Genomic DNA, 26,549 nt, shown 5'->3' with positions numbered 1-26,549 from the left:
TTAATAGCAAAAAAAATAAAAAGGGAAGAAAGTTTATTTTATGAACAATGTTCCAGAGTCAAGTAGGTTCTTTTTAAAAAACACAAAATAGCCTTCTTAAACCCACCAGATAATCGTTTCAACCCTCTCTCAGATATAGACAAGATCTAATGGTAATAACTGTTATATGAAAATTCAATTTATATTTTTATTTCTTATTTTTTTGCTCCAATTAAGTTTAGAAAAATGCAGTCTGTCTTCTCTGTGTGGGCTTCTGATGGGCTGCATTTTGGTGGAAATTCAACAGCTTCTTGTAAATTGTTATCCCTATTTTCTTTGCATCAAAAGCATGTTTATCTTGTAATGTTCTAAATTTCTCCCAGAATTCTTCACTGCTGCACATCTAAAAGAAAAATAAGTGCATAAGTAATCTTGTATCACAAAGGGATAAATCAAAGATATCTTGGTCAGTTTCAATACCAGCAGTCTACACTATAGAAGGAATGGTATTTTTAATGATAACATTTTTAGTGGAATAATTTTAAATTGCTATCATGGTAGAAAAGTTAAAGTGCCATGTTGATAGCAGTAGGTCTACAGAGAATATTCCCTGTTATGTATTTCATGAAGCAGTCCTTTCCTACATAACAACTATGATCAGACTTGGCTGAACCACAAAATGGAGCAATTGATTTGACAGAGATTCTTGTGCTACTCTGGAATGTAGGAGATGCTGTTTGGACACCAAACTGCTAGCACTTCTGGTTAAGGGAATATAGAAACTATAATAGAGCATATTTGAAGTCAGGCCTCTCCCAGAAAATCTGAAGACTAAGAGTGAGTAAAATGTTAAGAAAGAACGTAATGTTGGCAGGCAGAAACCTGCAGCAATTACTCCTCTATCCTAGATCTTCCCCCTTCTCTCCATTAGATCATTTCTCTCATCATTCAAACATGATTTGGTAGCTCCTATGTTATAAAGAAAAACTCTCAGGCAAAATTGACATATCTATCAAAACATAAAATGGGAATATCTTTAAACACAGCATTTGAACTTCTAATAATACATCCTATAGATAGACTTGCACAAATACATAAAAATAAGTACATTGGGGGAAGCGGCTGTGGCTCAATCAATTGGGCTCCTGTCTGCCATATGGGAGGCCCTGGGTTTGCGTCCCAGGGCCTCCTTATGAAGGCAGGCTCGCCCACACAGTGTGGAGAGCCACAGGCCCGCACAAGCGCCACGGAGTGCTGCCAGCCCACAAGTGCCAGAGAGAGCTGATTGAGCAAGGTGACGCAACACAAAGGGAAACAAGCAAAAAAAACCCAAAAATGCAGAAGAGCGTGCAACAAATGGACACAGAGAGCAGATAGCAAAAAAGCAGCAAGGTGGGGAGGATAAAATAAATACAGACACAGAAGAATGCACAGCGGATGGACACAGAGCAGACAGTAAGTAAAAATAAGCTGCAAGGGGAAGGGATTAAAAATAATAATAATTTTAAAAAGTACATTGGACTTCATTACAACCATGCTTATAATAGAGGAAAAATGGAAACAATCTGTTTATCAGTGGGGAATAGTTAAGTTATAGTTCCATAATATGGAATAATAAGATTGAAATGTCCACAATATATTTTAAAGTTAAAAGTATAAAATATGATTTAAACATATGCTTTAAAAAGTGTTTGGACATATATAGGTTATTTACATATGCATAGAAAATATCTGGATATGCACCAATTATTAACAGCTTACACTATAGAGATGAGTTGGTGGAGTAGTTTTTACTTTTTAAAAAAATATTTTTTAACTTGTATTTTAAAACATCCTTAACCCCACGTATCCCTCTACTTATTGCCCCTTCTCTCTACTTCTCAGCCATGCTTCATAAAAGTATTTTTTGCACTCCCTCTGCTCACTTGCCTCCTCCATTCACTCCTCCACCAACTCAACCCTACACACCCATCCACTGAAACTGCCCTTTCTTCATATCAGTGACCATTTCTTCCTATATGACGTCTCAGTAGCATCCAACACATCTTACCTCTCTCTCCCCTTGATGTTGGCAAAACCATATAACATAGAAATTCCTGAATCTCACTCTACGTTCCCTCCCTAGGTGATTTTATACATTCTCATGGCTTTAAATACCTATCCCTCCCAACACCTCCCAAAGTATGTTCATAGAGCCGATTTATCTTTTGACTTCTGGATCTAAATATTCACCTGTGTACTCATCCACCATTACCTGGTATCTCTCAGGCATCTAAAGTTGACATGTCCAATTCAGAATCCTTGATCCATTCCATGCTACCACTAGCTACCTCTCCCCTACAGAAAATCTCTGTCTGTCTTCCTCATCTTAGAAAATAGTATATCCATTTTTTTCAGATGCTTATGTCCCAGATGAACACAAACACTTCCACGATCTCCACCACTGCTCTCCTGGACTGCTGGAATCACCTATTACTCTTTTGCTGCATCCAGTCCTGCCCTTTCCAATCATTTTCCATAGGACAGAGGCATTGTTCCAATGTTTCTATTGCACTTAGGTAAAAATTCAAAGTCTAAAAACCCAAGCGACCTGACACTACCTGAGTCTCCTGCCTCATCTCACTGTCTGTCGCCCTCAATCTGTTCCCTGGCCACACCAGCCATTCAGATCCAGGGAAGTTCCCTTCTCTTTCCACCTCAGAACAAACACAGGGTATGCCTCTGCAGAGACCACCAGTCTTTACCTGGCTAAAACCTAATGGGTTTACATGCCATTTCCTCAAAGAGGCCTTCCTTTGTTCCCCAGTTTAAATCACGAACTCTCCCATAACAGCTTTCCTGGATATTTTTTGTGGGACCTTAGGTTTATCTATCTAGCCTGCCCACTAGATAACAAAGCCCTGAAGGCTGGAACTAAGTTGCAGAGAGACTGGTACATAGTGGAACTCAATGAATATGCTGAATGAATGCACAAATGAAAAAAGAGAGACAATACTTTACCACGGCAACTTACTGGTGCTTTAAGAAAATTTTTCTTTAAGCCAGTATGTACTTTACAAATAACATAGTTTGGTTTTTTTTTTTTTTTTTTTTAAAGATTTATTTTATTTTTATTTAATTTCCCCCCCTCCCCTGGTTGTCTGTTCTTGGTGTCTGTTTGCTGCGTCTTGTTTCTTTGTCCGCTTCTGTTGTCGTCAGCGGCCCGGGAAGTGTGGGCGGCGCCATTCCTGGGCAGGCTGCTCTTTCTTTCACGCTGGGCGGCTTTCCTCACGGGCGCACTCCTTGCGCGTGGGGCTCCCCCACGCGGGGGACACCCTTGCGTGGTGCGGCACTCCTTGCGCGCATCAGCGCTGCGCATGGCCAGCTCCACACGGGTCCAGGAGGCCCGGGGTTTGAACCGCGGACCTCCCATGTGGTAGACGGACGCCCTAACCACTGGGCCAAAGTCCGTTTCCCAGTTTGGTTTTTTTTTAACTCACTTTTTTTTCTCGCCCTCTCCCCCACCCTGCTGTTTTTGCTGTCTGTGTCCATTCGCTGTGTGATCTTCTGTGCCTGTTTCTTTTTGTCTTCCCTTCTTGTTTTCTCCTCTAGGCTTCACTGGGATCGATCCCAGGAAACTCCGATGTGGGAGAGAGGTTCCCTATCACTTGCTCCACCTCAGTTCCTGGGTTCTATTGCGTCTCACCTTGACTCTCCCCTGCCTCTCTTTCTTGTTGCATCATCTTACTGTGTTGCTCGCCACACCGGCCTGGCTCACCCTGCAGGCCTGGCTTGCTACAGTCATGCCTTTACCAGGAGGCCCTGGGGGTCAAACCTGGGTCCTCCCATATGGTAGACAGAAGGCCAATTGCTTGAGCTACATCTGCTTCCCAGTAACATAGTTTTATGACTAGAATTTCTGACTAAGTGGAACTTTTTATTTTGTGGACTTACTTCCTTTTTTTTTTTTTTTTTGCTTTCTTAAGCTTTTTATTTTGAAATAATTTCAAACCTAGAACAATTGTTAAAATAATACAAACCCCATAATAATAAACTTCACATTTGCCATATTATTCTATCATCTATCTATCTATCTATCTATCTATCATCTATCTGTTTTCTAAGTATTTGAGAGTAGGTTGTGTACATCATACTCCTTGAACACATAATACTTGCATGTACATTTCCTAAGAACAAGGATATTCACTTATGTAACCACCTTAGCTACACTTATCAAGTTCAAGAAATTTAACATTGATATAAAGCTTACAGTCTATATTCCATTTCTTCATATGTCCCAATAATGAATGCCCTTTTGAGCCTTTTCTCTCCATTATTAGATCTAGTCTAAGACCACTGCATTTAACTGTCATTATCTCTTGACGTGCTCTCTTTTTAAAAATTGTTGAAACATATATACAACATAAACTTTCCCATCTTAACTACTCCCAAACATACCATTCAGTGGGATTGATCACATCCCAATGTTGCACTTCCCTCACCACCATCCATTACTAGAATGTTCCCATCACCCCAAACAGAAACCCAAACCCATTATGCTCAGCATCCTAAATTTATAATGATCTGTAATAATCTAATTTGGCTTCAGACCAATTTAACTTGCAAAAAATATGTTCCTATATTTTCCCATCCCCCCAACTTTATGTTCACAAATTACATATTTATACATTATGAGTCAAAAACCACTAATTTCTCATTACTTTTTATGCATTTGTATTTTAGATCCTGTAGGAAATAAAAAGTGGAGTTACAAACCAAAACTACAGTAGTACTGGTATTTTACATTTATCCATGTCATTATAAAATAATGATTTTATAAAATATCTTTATTTTTTCATACGGCTTCAATCTGTTGTCTAGTGTTCTTTCTTTATTTTGGTTCTGAAGCCTCACAAACCTCATAGTAAAATATCTTTAAAACTACACAAGTTTTTAGGGAAAGTGTTAGCTGTAAATATACCAAAATATAATAGCAATTGAAGGAAGGTAGGATTTCAGTGATTTTTAGTTATTTGCTGTTCTGGGGTTTCTTTCTAATTTGAAACAATGATTAAGTACAAAAAAATAGATGAACATTATTCTCTTTCCAAGCAGATTCAAAATTCAGGTATTACCAAAAATGTACAAATACCTGAAATAATATATCTAAACTGATGAATTTGAAAATTTCATTCTTTCCACAGGGATCTTTGTTAGTCTGCCAAGATTTTCATTGAAGGGCACTAGAGAAGACCTGCATGCAGGAATTCCTCAACAGTTTCTTTTCTTTTATTGGAATTTGCTTAAGTTCAAGTAAGAGTGGAAATTATATTAGTATGATTTTTAGCTTTTGCTTTAATATTTGACATTTTTTAGACATCCATTTTACCTTGAAAGGTAGCATATGTGATTTGCTCTTGTTATATCTTTGCCTATGACCCCCACTGAGCTTATTTTACAAATGATCGTTTTTATTTTTTCACTCTTAAGTTTGAAAAAAACCAATTGTATCATTTTCTCTACTGGTACTACTATTCCCCCTTGAGAGGTAAATTAACCAGTTCCTTAGATCATAGATATACTTTTTTTTAATTGCCCAAATCCAGTATGCATCATTATATGAAGTTCATTTTCTAAATTAATTTATAAATCATTCTTGTTCCCTTTGAAATTCTGTGTTGTAATTAATCAGCAAAAAAATATTTTAAGGCCTTACCTTTTGGAATTTTTTACAAGTTTTTGACAGTTGCCCAATATCATCCAAATCCAGAAAAGAGAAGATCTGTATGATTATGTTATCAGGCATGCGAACTAACAAATCGAATTTTCCACGACACAGATTCAAAGAATAATCCAGCACTTCTTTCCCAAACACTTTCTGCATTTGTCCTAAATATCAGAGAGAGAATTAGAGAGACTGGGTCAAGACTTGCAAACTCCTCCCCACCCACCCTCAAAAAGTATATATGTATTTTTTTTTCCACTTTTTAAATTTTTTAAAAGATACTTCAATTACATAAATGTATGTATTTTTATTTTTTATTTTTTAGGAGGTACGAGGGATTGAACCTGGGACTTCACACATGGGAAGCAGGCACTCAACCAATGAGCTACACCTGCTTCCCTATAATTGATTTTAAAGGCACATATACCCTGTGCCTTTTTAAAATAAAGTGATAGTTCCACTGAAAAGAATGATCATTAAGAAATCCTAGGGAAACGGACTTGGCCCAGTGGTTAGGGCGTCCGTCTACCACATGGGAGGTCTGCGGTTCAAACCCCAGGCCTCCTTGACCCGTGTGGAGCTGGCCCGTGCGCAGTGCTGATGCGCGCAAGGAGTGCCCTGCGACGCAGGGGTGTCCCCCGCGTAGGGGAGCCCCACGTGCAAGGAATGCGCCCTGTAAGGAGAGCCGCCTAGCGCGAAAGAAAGTGCAGCCTGCCCAGGAATGGCGCCGCCCACACTTCCCGTGCCGCTAACGACAAAAGAAGCGGACAAAGAAACAAGACGCAGCAAATAGACACAGAGAACAGACAACCGGGGGAGGGGGGGGATTTAAATAAATAAATAAATCTTTAAAAAAAAAAAAGAAATCCTAGGGCGGCGGACTTGGCCCAGTGGTTAGGGTGTCCATCTACCACATGGGAGGTCTGCGGTTCAAACCCCAGGCCTCCTTGACCCGTGTGGAGCTGGCCCATGCGCAGTGCTGATGCGCGCAAGGAGTGCCCTGCCACGCAGGGGTGTCCTGCGTAGGGGAGCCCCACGCGCAAGGAATGCGCCCCATAAGGAGAGCTGCCCAGCGCGAAAGAAAGAGCAGCCTGCCCAGGAATGGTGCCGCCCACACGGAGAGCTGACACAACAAGATGACGCAGCAAAAGGAAACACAGATTCCCATGCAGCTGACGACAACAGAAGCAGACAAAGAAGACGACGCAGTAAACAGACACAGAGAACAGACAACCGGGGTGGGGGGGGGAGGGGAGAGAAATAAATAAATCTAAAAAAAAAAAAAAAAGAAATCCTAGATTGCTTAAATGAAATAGCAGCATCTCATATTTATGAAGTTCTTTACACTTTGCCTGACAAATTGCTCTTTGAAGAGATGGTTATTGTTATTTTATATTCATTCATTCAACAAATTTTCATGGAATGCCTCTATGTGACAGGTACTTTCTAGGCACTGAGTATATAGTAGTGAGCAAAACAGACCAATTCCCTGCCACCATAGAGCTCACATTCTTCCTTTCACATAAAGGAAAGTGAAACCCCTAACGGGGCATATGTCTTATTCATCATTCAACCCAACTACACTTACAATGTCTATCTCTTGTACTACATGCTAACACTACATGCTGAGATTCAAAGCATAAGACTTTACTGATGACAAGCTCTCTGTTTAGCAGGGAAATGTATGTAAGTGAATGAAAAGTTATAATTCTCAGGAGTAAGAGCTAAAATAAATATATGAAGAGGAAATAAGAACTTTAAAAAATTTTATTGATTGCTTTCTCCCCAAGTACACTTATCTATTTGGGAGGAATCCCCATGCTTTTTTTAAATCCCCACATAGAAGATGAAGAGTATTGGATCCTCCAGCTCCCAGGCAACATGTGACCAAAGCTCAACCAGAAGGTCCCCGCATGACTTTGAATCTTGAGTGAGTGATGCAGATGTGATGTGCGAATTTTAGGATTCATTCCAAGCAGCAATTTCCAGGATCTTGATAGTAGCATCCAGTAGTGGTGAAGTGGTGTCCAACAGTGGTGATAATAGTGACACCCACGGTGCTACAGTGTGTGCTTCCTGCACCCTTCCTGCACTTCCTGCACCTTCCTGCTCCCTTAGTTTGTTCTGAGCATCATTCTCCAGCCTTCTGTTGATTCTTTGAGCTGCTTGATGCCCTTCCAATAATTTTCCTTTACTGATTAAGTCAGCTAGGATTGGTTTCTGTAACTTAAATCCATTAACTCCAAAGTAAAAATAGTAATAGGAATAGAGCTAGAGGTAAAAGTAACTTGAAAAATCTGAGGAAATAATTACGTGGACACAACCATTCTAAGGTCCACAGGATGGAGGAATAGAGTGGACTTACTGATATTCTATTCACGAACTATTGTGATTAGTAATCGAAGAAAATGTGGCGTTGGTGTGGAGGAAGTGGCCATTCTGGATGCTGGGGATAGGGAGTAGAAGGAAGAGATGTGATGTGGGGGCGTTTTTTGGAAAGAATAAGACTGTATGAATCAGGATGAAGATATTTAAGAGACTTCATAAGACTTAGAGTACACCAAACTCACAACTGATCCTTCTTTACCCACCAAAGCAACCTCTCCTCTTTTGCCATTCCCTCCCCAAAGGAGGCCAGTTTTCTTGTGTACCTCCCACCACAACATTGTTTCCAGACCTGAAGTAGAGATAGATCTTATCAGACCACAGAGCACCAATGACAATGATAAAGTCAAAGCTGGGAGGAATAATCTTTAACACCAAAAAAAAAAGAGAAGTATTTTACAAATTAACATCAGCAAAAATTAGGGGATTAAATGTAGAAGGGATTCTGATGGTATGAATTAAACTAAATTACAGTATATTGTGTTGAGTTTCTGGATATGGATGCAATTAACAAAAACTCTGGATTCAGTGTGTTGAACTAAATATCTGAGAATATACTCAAAACAGTGAAACACTAAATGCTTTCCCCTTAAGATCTGGAACAAGGCAAGGATACCTGCTTTCATTACTACTATTCCATATTATACTGAAAATTCTAGTCAGAGCAATTAGGCAAGAAAAAAGTAATAAAAGATACCCAAATTAGATACAAAGAACTAAAAATATTCCTATTCACAGGTAATATGATATAGAAAAAAATCTCAAAAAATCTACAAGAAAGCTTCTAGAGCTAATAAACAAATTCAGCAGAGTGGTGGGGTACAAGGTAAAAACCCCCAAATCAGTAGTCTTTCTGTAAACTTGCAATGAAAACTCCAAAAAGCAAATAAAGAAAACAATTCCATTTACAAAAGCATCTAAAAGAATAAAACATTTAGGAATACATTTAGCCAAGGATACAAAAGACTTGTACAGGGAAGCAGACTTGGCCCAGTGGTTAGGGCATCCGTCTACCACATGGGAGGTCCAAGGTTCAAACCCTGGGTCTCCTTGACCCGTGTGGAGCTGGCCCATGCGCAGTGCTGATGCGCGCAAGGAGTGCCCTGCCACGCAGGGGTGTCCCCACGTAGGGGAGCCCCACGCGCAAGGAGTATGCCCCGTAAGGAGAGCCGCCCAGCATGAAACAAAGTGCAGCCTGCCCAGGAATGGTGCCGCACACACGGACAGCTGACACAACAAGATGACGCAACAAAAAGAAACACAGATTCCTGTGCCGTTGACAACAACAGAAGCGGACAAAGAAGACGACACAGCAAATAGACACAGAGAACAGACAACTGGGGTGGGGGGCAAGGGGAGGGAAATAAATAAATAAATAAATAAATAAATAAATAAATAAATAAATAAAAGACTTGTACACTAAAAACTATAAACCATTGCTGAAATTAATTAAAGAAACCTAAATAAATGAAAAGACATTTTGTATTCATGGATTCATGGACTTTATATTGGTAATATATTACTACCCAAAGCAATTCACAATTTCAACACAATCCCTATCAAAATTCCAGTGATTTTTTTTTGCAAAAATGGAAAAGCCAATCATCAAATTCACATGGAATGGCAAAGGACCCCAAATAACCAAAACAATCTTGAAAAAGAACAAAGTTCAAAGACTCATACTCCCCAATTTCAAAACGTATATCAAAGATACAGTTATGAAAACAATGTGGTACTGACATAAGGGTATGTGTTTTAGTTTGCCAAAGGGCTGCCAATGCAAAGTATCAGAAATGAGATGGCTTTTATAATGGGGATTTTATTTAGGGTAAAAGCTTACAGATCCAAGGCCATGAAATGTCCAAAACAAGGAACAATCAGAAATACTTTGTCACCAAAGTCAGCTACTGTTGATCCTAGCATTCTGCCATGTGGCAAAGACCACTGCAAATCTCTGCCTTCCCCTCCAGAATCTACTATCTTCCAGAGCTCAGCTGTGGGCAGCCAGGCATAAGGCTTGTCTCTTTCCCTCTCTGTCAGTCTTGGCTGCTCTGCTTCCTTCCCAAGTTTAGTTGTGAGTTATCAGGCATACGGCTCATCTATGCCTGGGCCCCAGCTCCTTGAGCCTCTCAGGGCTTCTGTTTCCCTGCAGTTTTCTCTCTCCCACAGCAGACTGGATATAATATGGTAAATCCCTTTTCCTTTGTGTGTGGTCTTTCTCTGTGTCACTGTTTATATCAGCTCTAGTAAGAGGGGGAGCCTCAAGCTGAGTCATGCCTCACTGACATAGGCCAATCAAAAGAGTCTCATACCCACAGGAATGGATTAGTTCAAAAACATAACCTTTCCTTTTTGGGACACACCAAATTCAAATAGTCACAGTACATGGATAGACAAATGGAAAAGAACTGCGAATTCAGGACTCTATGGTCAGTTGATTTTCCCCCTCCCCTCCCCTCCTCCTCCCTGCTGTGTTTTTTGTTTTTGTTTTTTACTGTCTGTGTCCATTTGCTGTGTGATCTTCTGTATCTATCTCTCTCTTTATTGTCTTCTCTTCTCATCTTTCTCCTCTAGGTTTCACTGGAATTCGAGCCTGGAGACCTCTGATGTGGAGAGAGGTTCCCCTGTCAATTGTGCCACCTCAGTACCTGGTCTCTGTGCACTTCACCTTGACTCTCCCCTTCATCTCTCTTTTGCTGCATCATCATCTTGCTCTGTGACTCACTTGAGCAGGCACTGGCTCACTGTGTGGGCACTCGGCTTGCTGCGTGGGCACTCAGTTCTCCACACAGGCACTCATGTGGGCACTGGCTCACTGCACAGGCACTCGGCTTGCTACACAGGCGCTGGCTTGCCACGCAGGCACTGGCTCACCGCACAGGTACTGGCTCTACACACTGGCATTGGCATGGGCACTCAGCTCACCATGCGGGCACTCAGCTCTCACTTGAGCAGGCACTTGGCTCCTCATGCAGGCAACAGCTCGCCACACAGGCACTGGTTCACTGCACAGGCACACTTTCTCTTCTTCCCATATGGTAGGTGGAGGCCCTATCACTTGAGTCACATCCACGTCCCCCAGTTGACTTTTGACAAGGGTGACAAGTCCACTCAATGGGGAAGAATACAAATAGCCAATAAGCCTATGAAACGATGTTCAACATCATTAGCCACTAAGGAAATGCAAATTAAAACCATAATAAGAGGGAAGTGGATTTGGCTCAACTGATAGAGCATCTGCCTACCACATGGGAAGTCTACAGTTCAAACCCAGAGCCTCCTGACCCATGTGGTGAGCTGTCCCATGCACAGTGCTGATGTGCCATGCCTGGAGGGGTGTCCCCCACATAGGGGAACCCTATGTGCAAGGAGTGTGCCCCACAAGGGGAGCCGCCCTGTGCGAAAGAAGTGCAGCCTGCCCAGGAGTGGCGCCACACGCACAGAGAGCTGACACAGCAAGATGATGCAACAAAGAGACACAGATTCCTGGTGCCACTGACAAGAATGCAGGCGGACACAGAACATACAGCGAATGGACACAGAGAACAGACAACAGTGGGGGGGAGGAGAGGGGGAGGGAGGAGAAATAAATAAAAAATAAACCTTAAAAACATACACACGATAAGAAACTACTTCATAGCCACTAGGATGGCTATTATCAATAATCAGAACATAAGTATTGGAGAGTATGCAGAGAAATTGGAAACATGCATTATTGGTGGGAGTGTAAAATAGTGTAACTGCTATGGAAAGATGTTTGTAAGGATAATTCCAGTAGAATGATAAGAGCAAAAGCCAACCTAAGTATATTAAAGAATAAATAGGGAGGCACAGATCTGAAGTTGACATCTGGCAGGACAGCAGACTAACTACTTGGAAGGATTCTCCCACTACAATATACCTGGATCCAAGATAAATTACAATAAATATGCCTTTAAATGCAGTCCTGGGTTAAAAGGAACTAAGGAATATTAAAAAAAAAAAAAAAAAGGGGGCTACATTCATAAAGTTTAGCAGTAAGAAAATACAAATAAGGGATTTCCTTGGACCAAATGCCAAAGTCAGTGCTGGAATTGGGAAACTAATTCTTGGGCCCACCACATGATTGTGATAAACCATCAATTCCACATTAAGTTGGGGACACTTAAAGGGAATGAAAATGATTCCAGGCTAAAAGTATTCCCTGGCCACAAGATCATCTTGATGGATGCAGAAAAGGCATCTGACAAAATCCAGCACCCTTTCTTGATAAAAACACTTAGAAAATAGGAATAGAAGGAACCTTTCTCAACATGACAACAGGCATATATGAAAAACCCACATTTAACATCATATTCAATGGTGAAAGATTGAATGCTTTCCTTCTAAGATCTGGAACAAAACAAGGGTATCCACTGTCACCACTATTATTTGATATTGTACCAGAAGTTTTAGCCAGAGCAGTGAGGCAAGAAAAAGAAAAGCATCCACATTAGAAAGGAAGAAGTTAAACTTTCACTATTGGCAGATGATATGATGTCACATACAGGAAGTTCTGAAAAAATTTACTAGAACTAATCTACTAGAGTCCTGAAAAAAACACTAAAACTAATAAATGAATTCAAAAAGTGGTGGGCTACATGATGAACACACAATTATCAGTAGTGTTTCTCTATGCTGGCAATGAGCAATGTGAGGAGGAAATCAAGAAAAAATTCCATTTACAATAGCAACTAAAAGAATCAAGTATCTAGGAATGAATTTAAGCAAGAATGTAAAGGAGTTATATACAGAAAGCTACTAAACATTGCTAAAATAAATCAAAAGAAGACCTAAATAAATAGAAGGATATTCTGTGTTCATTGATTGGAAGACTAAATATAATTAAGGTATCAATTCTATCCAGAAGGATTTACATATTCAATACAATCCCAATCAAAATTCTAATAGCTTACTTTGCAGGAATGGAAAAAAAATCAATCATCAAATTTATTTGGCAGGGTAAGGAATCCTGAATAGCTAAAAACATCTTGAAAAAGAACGAAGTTGAATGGCTCATACTACGTGACTTTAAAGCTTGTTACAAAGCTATAGTGGTCAAAACAGCATGGTACTGGCACAAGGACCAGAGGAAATAGAGTTCATAATTAGACCCCCACATCAAAAGGCAAATAATTTTTGACAAGGCAGCCAAGTCTGCTCAATTGGGAAAGAATAGCCTCTCCAACAAATAGTGCTGGGAGAACTGGATATCCATATGCAAAAGAATGAAAAAGGACCCCTATCTTATACCACATACAAAAATTAACTCAAAATTGATTAAAGACCTAAATATAAGAACCAGGACTGGGACACGGACTTGGTCCAGTAGTTAGGGTGTCCGTCTACCACATGGGAGGTCCGCAGTTCAAACCCCGGGCCTCCTTGACCCGTGTGGAGCTGGCCCATGCGCAGTGCTGATGCTCGCAAGGAGTGCCATGCCATACAGGGGTGTCCCCCGTGTAAGGGAACCCCACGCGCAAGGAGTGAGCCCCGTAAGGAGAGCCGCCCAGTGCAAAAGAAAGTGCAGCCTGCCCAGGAATAGCACCGCACACGCGGAGAGCTGACAAAACAAGATGACACAACAGAAAGAAACACAGATTCCCATGCTGCTGACAACAACAGAAGTAGACAAAGAACATGCAGGAAATAAACACAGAGAACAGACAACTGGGGTGGGAGGGGGGAAGGGGAGAGAAATAAATAAAATAAATAAATCTTTAAAAAAAAAAAGAAGAAGAAACAGGACTATAAAACTCCTAGAAAAAAATGTAGGGAAGCATCTTCAGGATCTTGTGTTAGGTAATGGTTTCTTAGAGTTTACACACAAAGCTCAAGAAATGAAAGAAAAAATAGAAAAATGAGACCTCCTCCAAATTATACTTCTGTGCATCAAAGGATTTTCTCACAAAAAAATGAAAGGACAACCTACTCAATGGGAGAAAATATTTGAAAACCACATACCCAATAAGGGCTTAATATCCAGAATAAAGAAACCCTATAATTCAACAATAAAAAGACAACCCAATTAAAGGATGGGCAAAAGACTTGAATAGACATATCTCCAGAAAGGATATACAAATGACTAAAAAGCACATGAAAAGATGCTCAACATCACTAGTATTAGGGAAATGCACATCAAAATCACAATGAGATATCATTTCATATTCACTAGATAGGCTACTATTTAAAAAATGCATGTGTTGGAAAAGATTTTGAGATATAGGAACACTCATTCATTACTGGTGGGAATGTAAAATGGTGCTGTGGAAGACAGTTTGCCAGTTCCTCAGGAAGCTAAGTATAGAATTACCATATGATACAGCCATCCCCTTACTAGGTATACACCCAGAAAAATTGAAAGCAGGAACTCAGATATTTGATTTCTACATGATGTTCATAGCAGCTTTATTCATAATTGAAAAATGATGGAAGCAACCCAAGTGCCCATCAACCTATGAATGGATAACCAAATGGTGGTATATGCATACAATGGAATATTATTCAGCCGTAAAAAGGAGTGAAGTCCTGATGCATGCAACAACAAGGATGAACCTTGAGGACATTATGCTGAGTGAAATAAGCCAGACACACAAAAAACACTGATGTGAAGTAGTTATAATAAGCAAATTCATAGAGTTAGAATCTAGAATTTAGGTTATCAAAGGGATAGATTGGGGGTAGAAAATAAGAGTTGATAGTTAATGTGTACAGATTTCTATTCAGGTTTATTGTAAATATTTGGACATCGTGGTGATGGCAGTACACCTTTCTAATAATTTTTTTTATTAAGGAGAGAGAGAATGATAACATCTCTCTCGTGGGGTTGATGTGAGGATTAAAAGAGAATTTGCGTGTACAACAAGTAGAATTAAAACTTGCATATATTTATTAGTGTTTAATACATGGTACCATCGATTTCATGTTAGTCCAAAAGCAAATACAATCTACTAGATAGATAATCAATTTTTGTGTGTAAGAAAGTCATATTTTAGCTTCCTATGGATTCCACGAAGAAAAGAAAATCATAGTCACTTCATCTCCTGGAATGGCAACTGGTATTAGTAATAGATCTGTTAGAGAAGAGTAAGCTTATATAACATCTATGGGTGATTAGAAATAGGAGATTTCCTTTAATCAATCAATGTTTACTGAATGCCTGCTATGCACTAAATAGAGTTATAGGATATAGAATAAAAGATGATGGTTATCTGAGTTTGGGTCATCACTAATATATGATATTTAATGTGTTTTCTTTCAGTGCAAAATTCTCAAAGACTTAGAGACATATAAAAAAATGACAGTATACCACCCTCCACAATTTTCATTGAGATATTCAGTAGTTTATGGACGAGCCAAAACTCTGAGTGTCAGGAATAAGATATGAAAATAAATGTTTTAGTTTGGGGGAATGATTTTACTAAAAATAAATTCATAACAGATATAAAGACATCAAGCAAAATTTTTAATGAAAATATCAAATGATATAGTAAGAGGAAAATAAGAAATATGTTTAATAATACATATTTAAAATATGCTTGCCATCTAGAAAATAAAGTGGTGTCTGCTAATTAAATAAAACATATTTTCTAGACCATGGTCTTCTGCAGTAGAGGAATTTGCTGCAGGATTACACAGGGCCAATATACAGAATTTCAAAGATAACACCTGTAATATGAATGTACATAATGTGATATGCTGGAAAAAGTAACCATTGTTATTTGAATGTCTGCATAATATCTGCAAAATAATAAATGCAACTACTGTTATATTTAAATTATAAATGTTCCTGTTTTTCAATACCATTTCTACCGAACTTTAAGACATTGTAGATTCATGCCAAATACTTAGATAATGTAACCTATGAGCACTATTTTAAGACCACTCACAGATTTCGGAATTTTCATCATGTAGCTATATTTAGTTTTGCTGGTATTTATGACTTTAAGCCAACCAAATTTGACTTACTAAATCATATTCCAAGTATACCTAATCTTGGTAAAAAAAAATTTCATATAAATCTGTGATTGATAGTAAAAACATATTTTAAAAAAATAGTCTGGGGAGCCTGAATGTGCAAGAGTGCAGAGCTTAACATCCCATCAGTCAACCCCTTGACTGAAGTGATGGGAGAAAGTGATAGAGAAACCTTCCTCTGTCCTTCATGTCTCCAGGAGGTGGCCCTGAGCTGCTCCTGTTCAGCGTCTCCAGAGGTCCTGGCAGGGTGGAGGCATATTTGTCCCCAGTGATGACTAGTGGTCCCTCGTGATGACTAACTCAGAAGCACCCTTCATTGTCCTTCCTTTCTTCCCTAACTTACTCTCCCGACTGTCCCATGCCTATTTTCTGGGGTTACTAAAAATAAACCATCTGCATGCAGGTCCTTGTCTCAGACTCTGCTTTCCAGGAAAAACCCAAGCTGTCGATCAGTTCACATGTCAGAGCAGTCGCCAAGGAGAGTGCTTAACCCCTCAAGTTCTCCTTGTCCCTGCCAGATCCTCTCTGTGCCCACCTGCTGACCCCTGCCAGGGCTGGGGGTGGGGAGTGTTGACAGCTGTTAAACACCTTCAGTAACCTCATCTGTCTCCAAGAACAGCCAGACAATTGCTCTTTAACAGTTGTGGATCACTTGGCAGTATAAAGAGAGTTCTTGATTTCAAAACCCCGGAGGCCAGGAAATATTGACAAAATCTCACACTGCCAAAGGCTCCAATTCTGTGGGGATGTTGGTTATAGGTACCTTAATCTCCAGGATCTGGGGAAACTGACTCACTGCTACAGGACTGCTTTCAAGGCTTTTTGTTGCAGGACCCCATTTAAATTGAGTTGTTTTTCTCAAAACTTGATATACAGCAGCATTAGTGTAATCTCAGGTGTCTGACATACTGTTGACAATATATTATTTCATGTTTGGGAGCCACAGGGCGAATTATCTGTCCATTGAGATGCAGAACCCGTGGGTGCTGCCTTCTTTCAAGGTCCACCTCTTCCCACCTTCCTTTCCTACTGTCCCAGTCAAGCCTGCAGCTACTGCTCGCCCTGGGTTTCCCTGGCCTCCTGCCCCAGCTCCTGGACCCTCACAGTGTGGTCTGAAGCAGCAGGATTAACGTCAGTTGGGAACTTGCTAGAAATGCAGAAACTTGGGCTCATCACAGACCTCCTGCCTCAGACTGCGCACTTGAACAAAATCCCAGAAGTGCTGCTCTGACCACAGTCTCCCCTGTCCTGACATGACCTTGTGGTCATTCTCTCTTTTTTTTGAGATTTATTTCTCTCCCTTTCCCCCCCACCCTGTCTCTGTATCTGTTCGCTGTGTGTTCTTCTGTGTCTGCTTGCATTCTTGTCATGTGGCACTGGGAAACTGTTGCTTATGTTGTTGTTGTGTCATCTTGTTGCGTCAGCTCTCCGTGTGTGTGGTGCCACTCCTGGGTTTGCTACTTTTTTTTTTTGTTGCACAGGATGGCTCTACTTGCAGGACGCACTCCTTGTGAGTGGGGCACCTCTATGCAGGGACACCCCTGTGTGGCATGGCACTCCTTCCATGCGGTAGCACTGCATGTGGGCCAGCTCACCACACGGGCCAGGAAGCCCTGGGTATTGAACCCTGGACCCTCCATATGGTAGGCAGACGCTCTATCAGTTGAGCCACAATCACTTCCCCTACCTGCTGGCAGAGCCCTTTTGTGTGCTAGCTCCCCCATAGCACTGATTATTTTATTTTTCTAGGTATTAAAAAAAAAAAAAAGAAAGGATAAGAAAAGATCTTGCTACAACCCAAATGTATGGAGTCTTCCTAAGTCTGAGGAGGAGGCGGTGTTAGCAAGAAAAAGGAGGTGGGCAGGTGGTGGAAACTACTTTTTGTCTCTTCCTCCCAAAACCTTTTTGCTTCTGCCAGCAAACTGTGAAAATATCATACTATGAGAGGGTAAGCATCAGGGTAAGCATTGCCTCCTGGTAAACAAACAAACAAACCCACCCAGAAGGTGACTGGCAGGAGTGGGGGGGAGGGAAGGAGGGAGGAAGGAGCAGGAGGCAGATGATTATTTTATTATCCCTCTCCTCAGTCTTTCAGTACCACAGAAGCAGGCTGCAACATTTATTGTTGTATCCCAGGGCCTAAGCTATTCCTGACACATAGTAGGCACTTAATTAATGTCTACTGGGTGGATAAACCCATGCATCCATCATTATTTCTACTCATTGTGACATTCCCTGGATAGAACAAGAGAGAAGCTGACCATGTGGTCACGAGAAAATGATCCTCCAGCTTAAGCCCTCTGGGGAGCTGGGGAAGAACCCATGGCAGCCACCAGACAACGGAGACACACCAGCATGAAGCCTGAGGATTTCCAGTATTTCAGCTGCTGCAAACAGCAGGCAGGTTATAGGAGCCTAAGCAAAGCGAGTGCTGTCCTTGGGCTCCCTCACCTCTCCTACCCAGGCCTCTAGGACGAGGGACAGAGGGAGGAAGGAGCCTCCTGGGTGAGCATCTGCAGCAGGGTCCCAGAGGGTACCTGAAGCCATGCCCCACAACCCCACCGACCGGTCCCTCTCTGTTTGCTGAGCCAATACTTGCTCTGTTGTTGCTTGTTCAGCAGAAAATCTGCATGAGATCTCCTCACTTCTCTTGGGAGGGCTGTTTCTTGTTCTAGGCGAAGAGAAATCATCCATGACTTCCAGATAACCTGCCCAAAGAAGCAAACAAACACAATCTGGTATAAATGTCAACCAAGTTGCACATAAAGGAGGACAGAGATAAAGAGCTTTGAAAATAAGACTTTAGCAATGACTTGGAAACAGGGCAGGACAAGGGTAAGGTGAATGAGGCATAAGTGATATACTCCCCTAGAAAGCAAAATTAAGAAAGTGCCCCCCCTCAAATTTAGTAATCAAGGCAAATAATATTTTAATGCAATATTTTCTAAAATGCAAACTAATGCAAAAAAGTCCATGGTGGACAAAATATCAACACTAAATAAAGACAACTCCTTTGGACAGTCCGTGAGTATCGATGTCACATGGTTCAAAGAGAGGCCACTTATGCTAGCCAGTGCAGGACCCTGTCCAACTCCAGCTTGGGAGGGATTTGTCCAAGGTGGATCAATCATCTGCATTAGAATCTCTGGGGCAGCTACCTGTAAATAAAACTTCCTGAACCTGTGCCAGAACATCTGAATTGGGACATTTATGAACTATGCAAGTGATTTTTAGGTAAGATACGTCTGGCTTTTTCACCTTCTCCAGTCTCCAAAGGACAGGCTGATAATGTTTAGAGTTTGCATGCATCAGAAAAGCATAAAAAGTGGCTGAAGAATTGGGGAAGACTTGTCCAACTTTCAAACTGATCAAGTTTTATTCTTAGTCAACTGTTGTTTCATTAACAAGTGGTCCTCAAAACTTTTTGCTTCTGTATCTTCTACAAGAACTCTCATATTTCAAATTTATTCCCCCTACATAAAAAGTTTTTATTATAATTCCCTGCAGTGAAAATATGCATATAAATTAAACTCTTTAAATTTCCCTTCATAATGTTCTAAGTTTTAAAAGCATTATTAAATAAGTATATAATTGATCAAAGAAAATATTAACTTTGCTGACACTAAACATAAAAAGTAAAATGGCTAAAAGTACCTCTCCTTAAGAAAAAAAAAAAAAAAAGTACCTCTCCCTGAACTGAAAACAGCAGGATGGTGGTGACTGTTGAAGCTGGCAAGGGTATCTGGGTGTCCATTATACTGCTCTCTCTATTTTTGTGGATGTTTCAAATTTCCAATAATAAAATGTTAAAAACATTCATCTCAGATAATCAGGTGTGATGTTTTTCCCACCTGGTTCCTGTTTTGATGGATGAATCGGATGAATATTTTTTATTAATAAGACAACTAATTCTATTCCCATTTTTTATTTTTATTGCCATCATTGCTGACAAACCTTGCTCACATAAGCAAGTGAGAGGAACCAAAGGAGTTTTATTGGAGTAATACAATTTAATTTTTAAAATTTCTTTCAAGTTATATGCCAAAATGCACAGTTATCTATAATCGAATATTTCTTCAAATGGTCTATCACCTGATTATTCTTTCAATTTTATTGAAAGCAAAAAATTGGTAACCACCTGACTTTTAAAGGGATTTGTTGTGCAATTACTAGAGTTATTCACTCTCTCAATTTCCAGGAATTAGAATAAAAGACTTTCCCAAAACTTAACAAATAACTTATACCGCTTACCCTTCCACTTTTGAAAGTAAACAATTTAATCTGACATACACGAAAAAGGCTTGGGGAAAAAATCAAAGCAGTAATTTCAGTACATCCTTGCCAGTTAAATTTTTTTTATTAAAAAAAATTATTGAAGTATGTCATTCATACATGAACATACATAAATAATAAGTGTGCAGTAAAAGTTGTGAACTTATAAAACAAACGTACATAACATCACACAGGACTCCCATACATCACTCCACCACCAACGCCTTGCATTGTTGTGAAACTTTTGTTAACAACTATGAAAGAGCATCGTTAAACTGTTACTACTAACTATAGCCCCTATCTTACACTTGATATTTCATACTTCCTTTCAGTTGAAATTTATGCCCACAGACTACCCTTTCAGCCACAATCACATTTATAAATCAGCAGTGTTGGTTATACTTGCTATAATATGTTACTATCAACTCTACTCATTTCCAAAATTTTACAAATATCACATACTTGTAAAGCAAAACTATAGGCACAATAACCAGATCAGTTGTCAGAGGACTGGGGTCAGGGGAGAGTTTAACTACAAAGGGAAACAGGGAAACTTTGGGGGTGGGGGAGTCAACTAATTTACATCCTGGAGGTTACGTGACCGAGTGTATTTGTCAAAAATCACAAAACTGTACCCTAAATTGGGTGAATTCTACTCTATGTAAAGTATACCTTAATAAACAGGTTTGGGGAGTCATTATTATCTTACTGATAACTTTTTTTTCTTACTGCTAACTTTTATCCTAGCCAGTTATATATTTTTATAGAATGTTTTTATCTTACCACATGCTCTCTATATATTTTGCCAAAATCTTGAATTGTAAATTGAATTCTTCCAATTTATGGAAATTAGTTACCATGTAACCATTGCTAATTAGTCCTTGTTATCAAACCAACATCCAAATCAGGCTTATTTTCTCAGAAAAGCATAACTGTTTTCAATTCAAATAAATGGGAAATTTATGTCCCAAAATGAGGATTTAGTTATAAAAAAACAAATTGGAATATATCTTGTAAGAGATTACAAAAAGCAGTAAAGCTAAGATTAAAATTACATAAAGGTAATAGTCTGTTTCTCACTGCTTAAAGTAATGCAATATAATATGTTGCTAAACTTATGAGTTATTAATGAAGTATGATGGGGTTATAGTTCTTCAGTAAATATGTTTGCCTGAGTATGTCAAACTCTAACATCGGGCTTTGGGAAATAATTAAATATGATTTTTTTTTTTTTAAGATTTATTTATTTCTTTATTTCTCTCCCCTTCCCCCAACCCGCCTCCCCCCAGGTTCTCTGTTCTTTGTGTCTATTTGCTGCGTCTTCTTTGTCCACTTCTGTTGTTGTCAGCAGCATGGGAATCTGTGGTTTTTTTTGTTGCATCATCTTGTTGCCTCAGCTCTCCGTGTGTGCGGTGCCATTCCTGGGCAGGCTGCACTATCTGTCGCGCTGGGCGGCTCTCCTTATGGGGCGAACTCCTTGTACGTGGGGCTCCCCTACGCGGGGACACCCCTGCGTGGCACGGCACTCCTTGCGCGCATCAGCACTGTGCATGGGCCAGCTCCACACGGGTCAAGGAGGCCTGGGGTTTGAACTGCCAACCTCCCATGTGGTAGATGGATGCCCTAACCACTGGGCCAAGTCCGCTTCCCGATTCATTTATTTTAAAACAAATAAATCTGTTAATTTTATTTTATAGCTTGGAAAACATTTCCTATCTATTTAATAAGAAAAAGAAAATACATACTGCTGAAAGATAATCTGTGGCAACTAGCATTTTAGTTTTTAATAACTGGTAGGTAGAAATAATAAAAATATTTAATTGGATGAAGAATGACTGTAATTGGCAAATTTGGCTGATATGATTTGATAAAAATAGGGTTTAACTATCTTGATTACTGCACACCTTATCAGGAAATCACATAAAATGTTTACCCATATGTTTTATAGAAAATAATTTTGGAAGTAGTCCTAGATAATTTCCAGCTACCTTTTTTTAAACAGTTTATTGTAGCAACATCTATAACAAATAAAAATTTCCCATTTTAACCATTTTCAAATCTACAATTCAGTAGTATTAATTACACTCATAGTATTGCACTGCCAGCTACATTTTAAACAATCACCATCTTTCACTTGCTTTACTTCAGCTGTTTGTGGTGTTTTGTTGTTCAGCTAATGATACAGTCTAAGGACAAGAATTGACAAATGCTGAATTTTTTTTCCTATTGTTCGATATGCTGTAAGAGATTTTCAACATTTGAAACTGTTTTGCTTTCTTCCTACAAGGCTGTCCCTCAAGGACTGTGCACCCCTTAACAGTGACGAATGAAGAGGCAAAGACACCATCACCAGACTCTGACAGATCTGAATTCAGAATATCCCAACACAGGCAACATCCCCTGTGTGAGAGGCGGACTGATGCTCCAAAGCCACCCGCACCCTAGTCCCTGGACTCTCTGAATATGTTACCTGTTGGAGAAAAATACAGCACTTACTGGGACTCAGAGACTGATATGACTATAGACAAAGAAAGAATTTATTGAGAAGCTCTCCCAACGGAGGGGGTCTGAAGAACAGACTTCAGCCCCCCCCCCCACCAGCATGGTGGGGGTCTGAAGAGAGACTTGAGCCCACTCCTGGAAAGGCAGGATTTGAATTTATAAAGAACTTTCCTAAATGAGGAAATGACAGTTGGTGGGAGGGGGTTGAGGGTCCGAGTGAGGTGCAGGGGCCCATAGGGAGCCCTAGGAGTGAAAATTTTCCCTGATAGTGACTAGAAGACAGTGAGTTAGGGAGTTCCGGTTTCTTGGAAAGCTACAGGAGATGTTTCTTTGATCTATGTGGATTTTATCTCCCTCTGATATGCAGGTAGGGAAGGTTTCCAGTTTCCTTTATTCCTGTCTCTAAGTGGTTTCTTTGTTTAACCTGCGGGGAAGTGCCGTGCCTCAGCATGTAGGAGGGGCTTTGTCATTTTCCCAGTGTATATCAGGGGAAACTGAGCTACAGCTTGTTAATTATTGCAAGCCTCTAACATAAACTTACAGGGCAAAAGAGACTTTGCAGACATGACTAAAGTTAAGGGCATGGAAATGAGATGATTTCTGGATTTTCCAGGTGAGCCCAATCTAATCACGTGACTCTTAAAAAGAGAGAACCTTTCCCACCTCCAGTTGGAGAGTGAGAGGTTAGCTCTGAAGATGGAGGCAGGGACTACAAAGCACAGAATGCTTCTCTCAAAGCTGGAAAAGGCAAGGAAATGGGTTTTCCTCTAGAGCAAGGGTTCTTAACAAGAGGTCCGTGAGCTTGAACTGAAATTCAAAAAAACATTATTCTTGTGGGGACATGTTGGTGCAGGTGTGATATATTTATTAAACAGTACATAGTATAGTGTGGACTTAGTAAGGGGTCTGTGGTTTTTACCTGACTGGCAAAGGGGTCTGTGGAACAAAAAAGGTTAAGAACCCCTGCTCTAGAGCCTCCTGCAGGGACTGCACCCCTGCCAGCTCTTTGATTTTAGTCCGTGGGCCCCAGGGCAGGCTTCTGACCTGTGGGAGTGTTGTTTAAGTCACTATGTCAGTGGTGATTTGTTACAGTAGCAATGGAAAATCAGGTGATAGACCATTAGACAGGCCGTTAGCAGCAATGGAAAACAAATATCTGAGGCTACACTCCAGTCTTACAGAAATATATTTAAGACAGGAAGATAAACTTTGGCCAGGTTCAAGGAACTTTGATTAATCTTTAATTGATGATTTTCCCAAACAAATCATTTTAATTGTCCCTTTGTTTGGGGTCCAATGGGTTTTTACATGTGGGGCAATTCATCACAATGAGAAACAATAACTATTGTAAAGGAGAGGAGGGTATGGAGAAACTGTGTGGGCTTGCAAGTCAGTTCAAGCAGATTGATTTTAGTAAATAGTCCCCAGAAAAGCTCAGGATTATTTTAAAGCCCTCTAGTCTTTAATCAAACCTAAGCATGCATGCCCCTAACAAAGCCTTCATGTACCCAAAAGGTTTGGTATACTCCAGGTCTATCAGAGGCAGGAAATAAAAACTTGAACTGATAGGATAATGAAAAATAATAAACAAAAAATTTTTTAAAAAAGATTGGCCAAAGGGCCTTTCGGTAGCATACTGAAGTTAGTAGTTCTACCCAGGATTATTTAATTATTTGAGTCATTTTGTTTTTATTTTTTAACTTACTATTTTCTATTGGTAGGGCCTCAACTCACTGAAGTTAACAAGTTAAATTAGAGATTTTTGTTCAGTAGAGAACCAAGTGATTTTTGTTTGGTAGAAAAGATAACCCCAACGTTTACAGTTTCATTGCCCTGGAGGATATTAACCAGTTTTCTCTAAGTTAACAAACTTATTTCAGCATGCCTCTACTGACTAACTATATAAACCTCTGTTTCTCAAGTTTTCCTTTGAACCAATTCATTAATGCATTCTCTCATAAATGAGATGATTAAGCTTTAACACACATTCATTCTATATTTGGGTTTGAGTCATGATTTTAGCTTTCTGGTATTATAGCTCGCAAGTCCATACCCTTAACTGTTTCCCTATGTCTCCCAAGTCTTTTATTCTTATTGGATTCTCATTTTAATCCTATCACCCAAGTAGGTATTATTATCTCCCATGTAGAGGTGAGGAAGTAGGTGTGTTACAGGCAGGTCATTTAGTGCTGAAGATCATTAGACCTGAAAGTGACAGAGACAGGTTTTGTTGCTCAAAATCACTAGTTCTTTCTGCCCTTTATTTCTCCTTCTACCTTTAAATATCATCCCACCATCAACCTACTGTTTAAAAGACTATTATGGACAAATGTAACTACTTAAAAATCAGAAATTTCTAATTTATCATTTCGATAGATGAGTCTTTTCACAATACTGTTTGCTTGCCTTAAAGCAATACTGTCTACAGTAAATATCACTCTATTCTAAGCTCCAGAAGGCTGAACAGGAAGAGTGGAAGCTATGATCTTCCTGGGTTCTGCCAAGGGCTCTGGGCATGCCAGCTCACATCTTTGTACTTCTCTTCAAACAAAGGAACACAGTCTGCTTCACAAAGGATTGGAAGCTCCTTAAATGAAACACAGGCAGTAGAGATTCCCCAGAGTCCCAAGTAAGCCACCGTGAGCAATCCTGTGATCATTTCACACATACTCCAACTCAAATTAGCCTCAACAGGATCATTTAGAGAAGTTGCTGTATTGCTCACAAGTCCAGAAGCCCTGACCCCACTGAGGCCTCCTCTACCCAGAGGTGGATTAAGAAGAGGACATGCTGAACTAGGACATGACCAAGATGGTGGAAAGACTGCTCGGCGGGGTGGAGAGGGGGCTTTCCCATGGGCACCCTACAGGAACCAGTTGGTCACTAAACTGCTTTCTAAGGAGTTTGTTCTGAGACTAGAGATGAATTGTGCCAGCTCCAGAACACCAGTCTCCTAGGAGAAAACACTGCCTGGCTGATGCCTCAATTTTGCACTTCTCCTAGCCTCAAAACCAGAAGCCAATAAATCCCTGCTGTTTAAGTCAACCCATTGTACAGTATTTATTTAGCATCTGGGAAACTAAAACATCCATTACCACAATTCTACCCCATTTTGCAAATGAAGCATTAGCTTGCCCAAGTTCGCATTCACACACACCTGGTAAGTGGTGGAGGCAGGATTCAGCCATAGATTTGCCTGACTTCACAACCAAAGCCCTTAACCACTATGTTATTAACAGTATGTGAGGAAGCATTTGATTTTCAAGAATTAAAGCTGTAACATCCAAGAAATCAGGTCCTTCCCTTTGCCAGTGCTTACCTCAGTTTTGGTGATGGCCAGGTGGTAGAAGTCCTTGCTCGGGGAAGGAGCCTGGCTACAGATCTCATACAGGACATTGGGCAGGAGAGAAGTCATGGGGTTTCCCTCTGCAGTTCCAAGATCACAAACAGCAGCCAGGGCCAGGTCAGGTTGCTTCTCTGGAATGGTTTCTATGCTCAACACTCTGGCGCTTTTACTGGTAACCTTAGCTCCTGGGGAAGCCTGCTTGAAGAAAAGTGCCCTGTGCCCCTCCTTCCACAGAAGTTGAACAGGATTGTTTGCAAAGAGGCTTGGTTTTGCACTGTCATGATAAATTGGCAATGCATAAAGGAACTCAACTGCCCCAGCAGGCCAGGCCCAGGTCAGGGTTCCTGACAGTGCTTTCATCCACAT

At 40.2% G+C, this 26,549-nt stretch overlaps 1 protein-coding gene across 1 annotated transcript; it reads right to left on the bottom strand.

Annotated features, from left to right (window-relative positions):
- Positions 1-173: 173 nt before the first annotated feature.
- Positions 174-26,549, bottom strand: LOC101427915 (uncharacterized). Its single transcript, XM_023592092.2, has 4 exons — positions 26,157-26,549; positions 18,663-18,771; positions 5,675-5,847; positions 174-382 (listed from the first exon to the last, which is right to left on the bottom strand). Exons 1-4 carry the CDS (start codon positions 26,547-26,549, stop codon positions 218-220), a joined length of 840 nt encoding a protein of 279 aa, XP_023447860.2. The 3' UTR covers positions 174-217.

Source organism: Dasypus novemcinctus, chromosome 17 (genome assembly GCF_030445035.2).
Source record: "Dasypus novemcinctus isolate mDasNov1 chromosome 17, mDasNov1.1.hap2, whole genome shotgun sequence".
NCBI lineage: Eukaryota > Metazoa > Chordata > Mammalia > Cingulata > Dasypodidae > Dasypus > Dasypus novemcinctus.
This window is presented reverse-complemented; position numbering and strand designations above follow the sequence as displayed.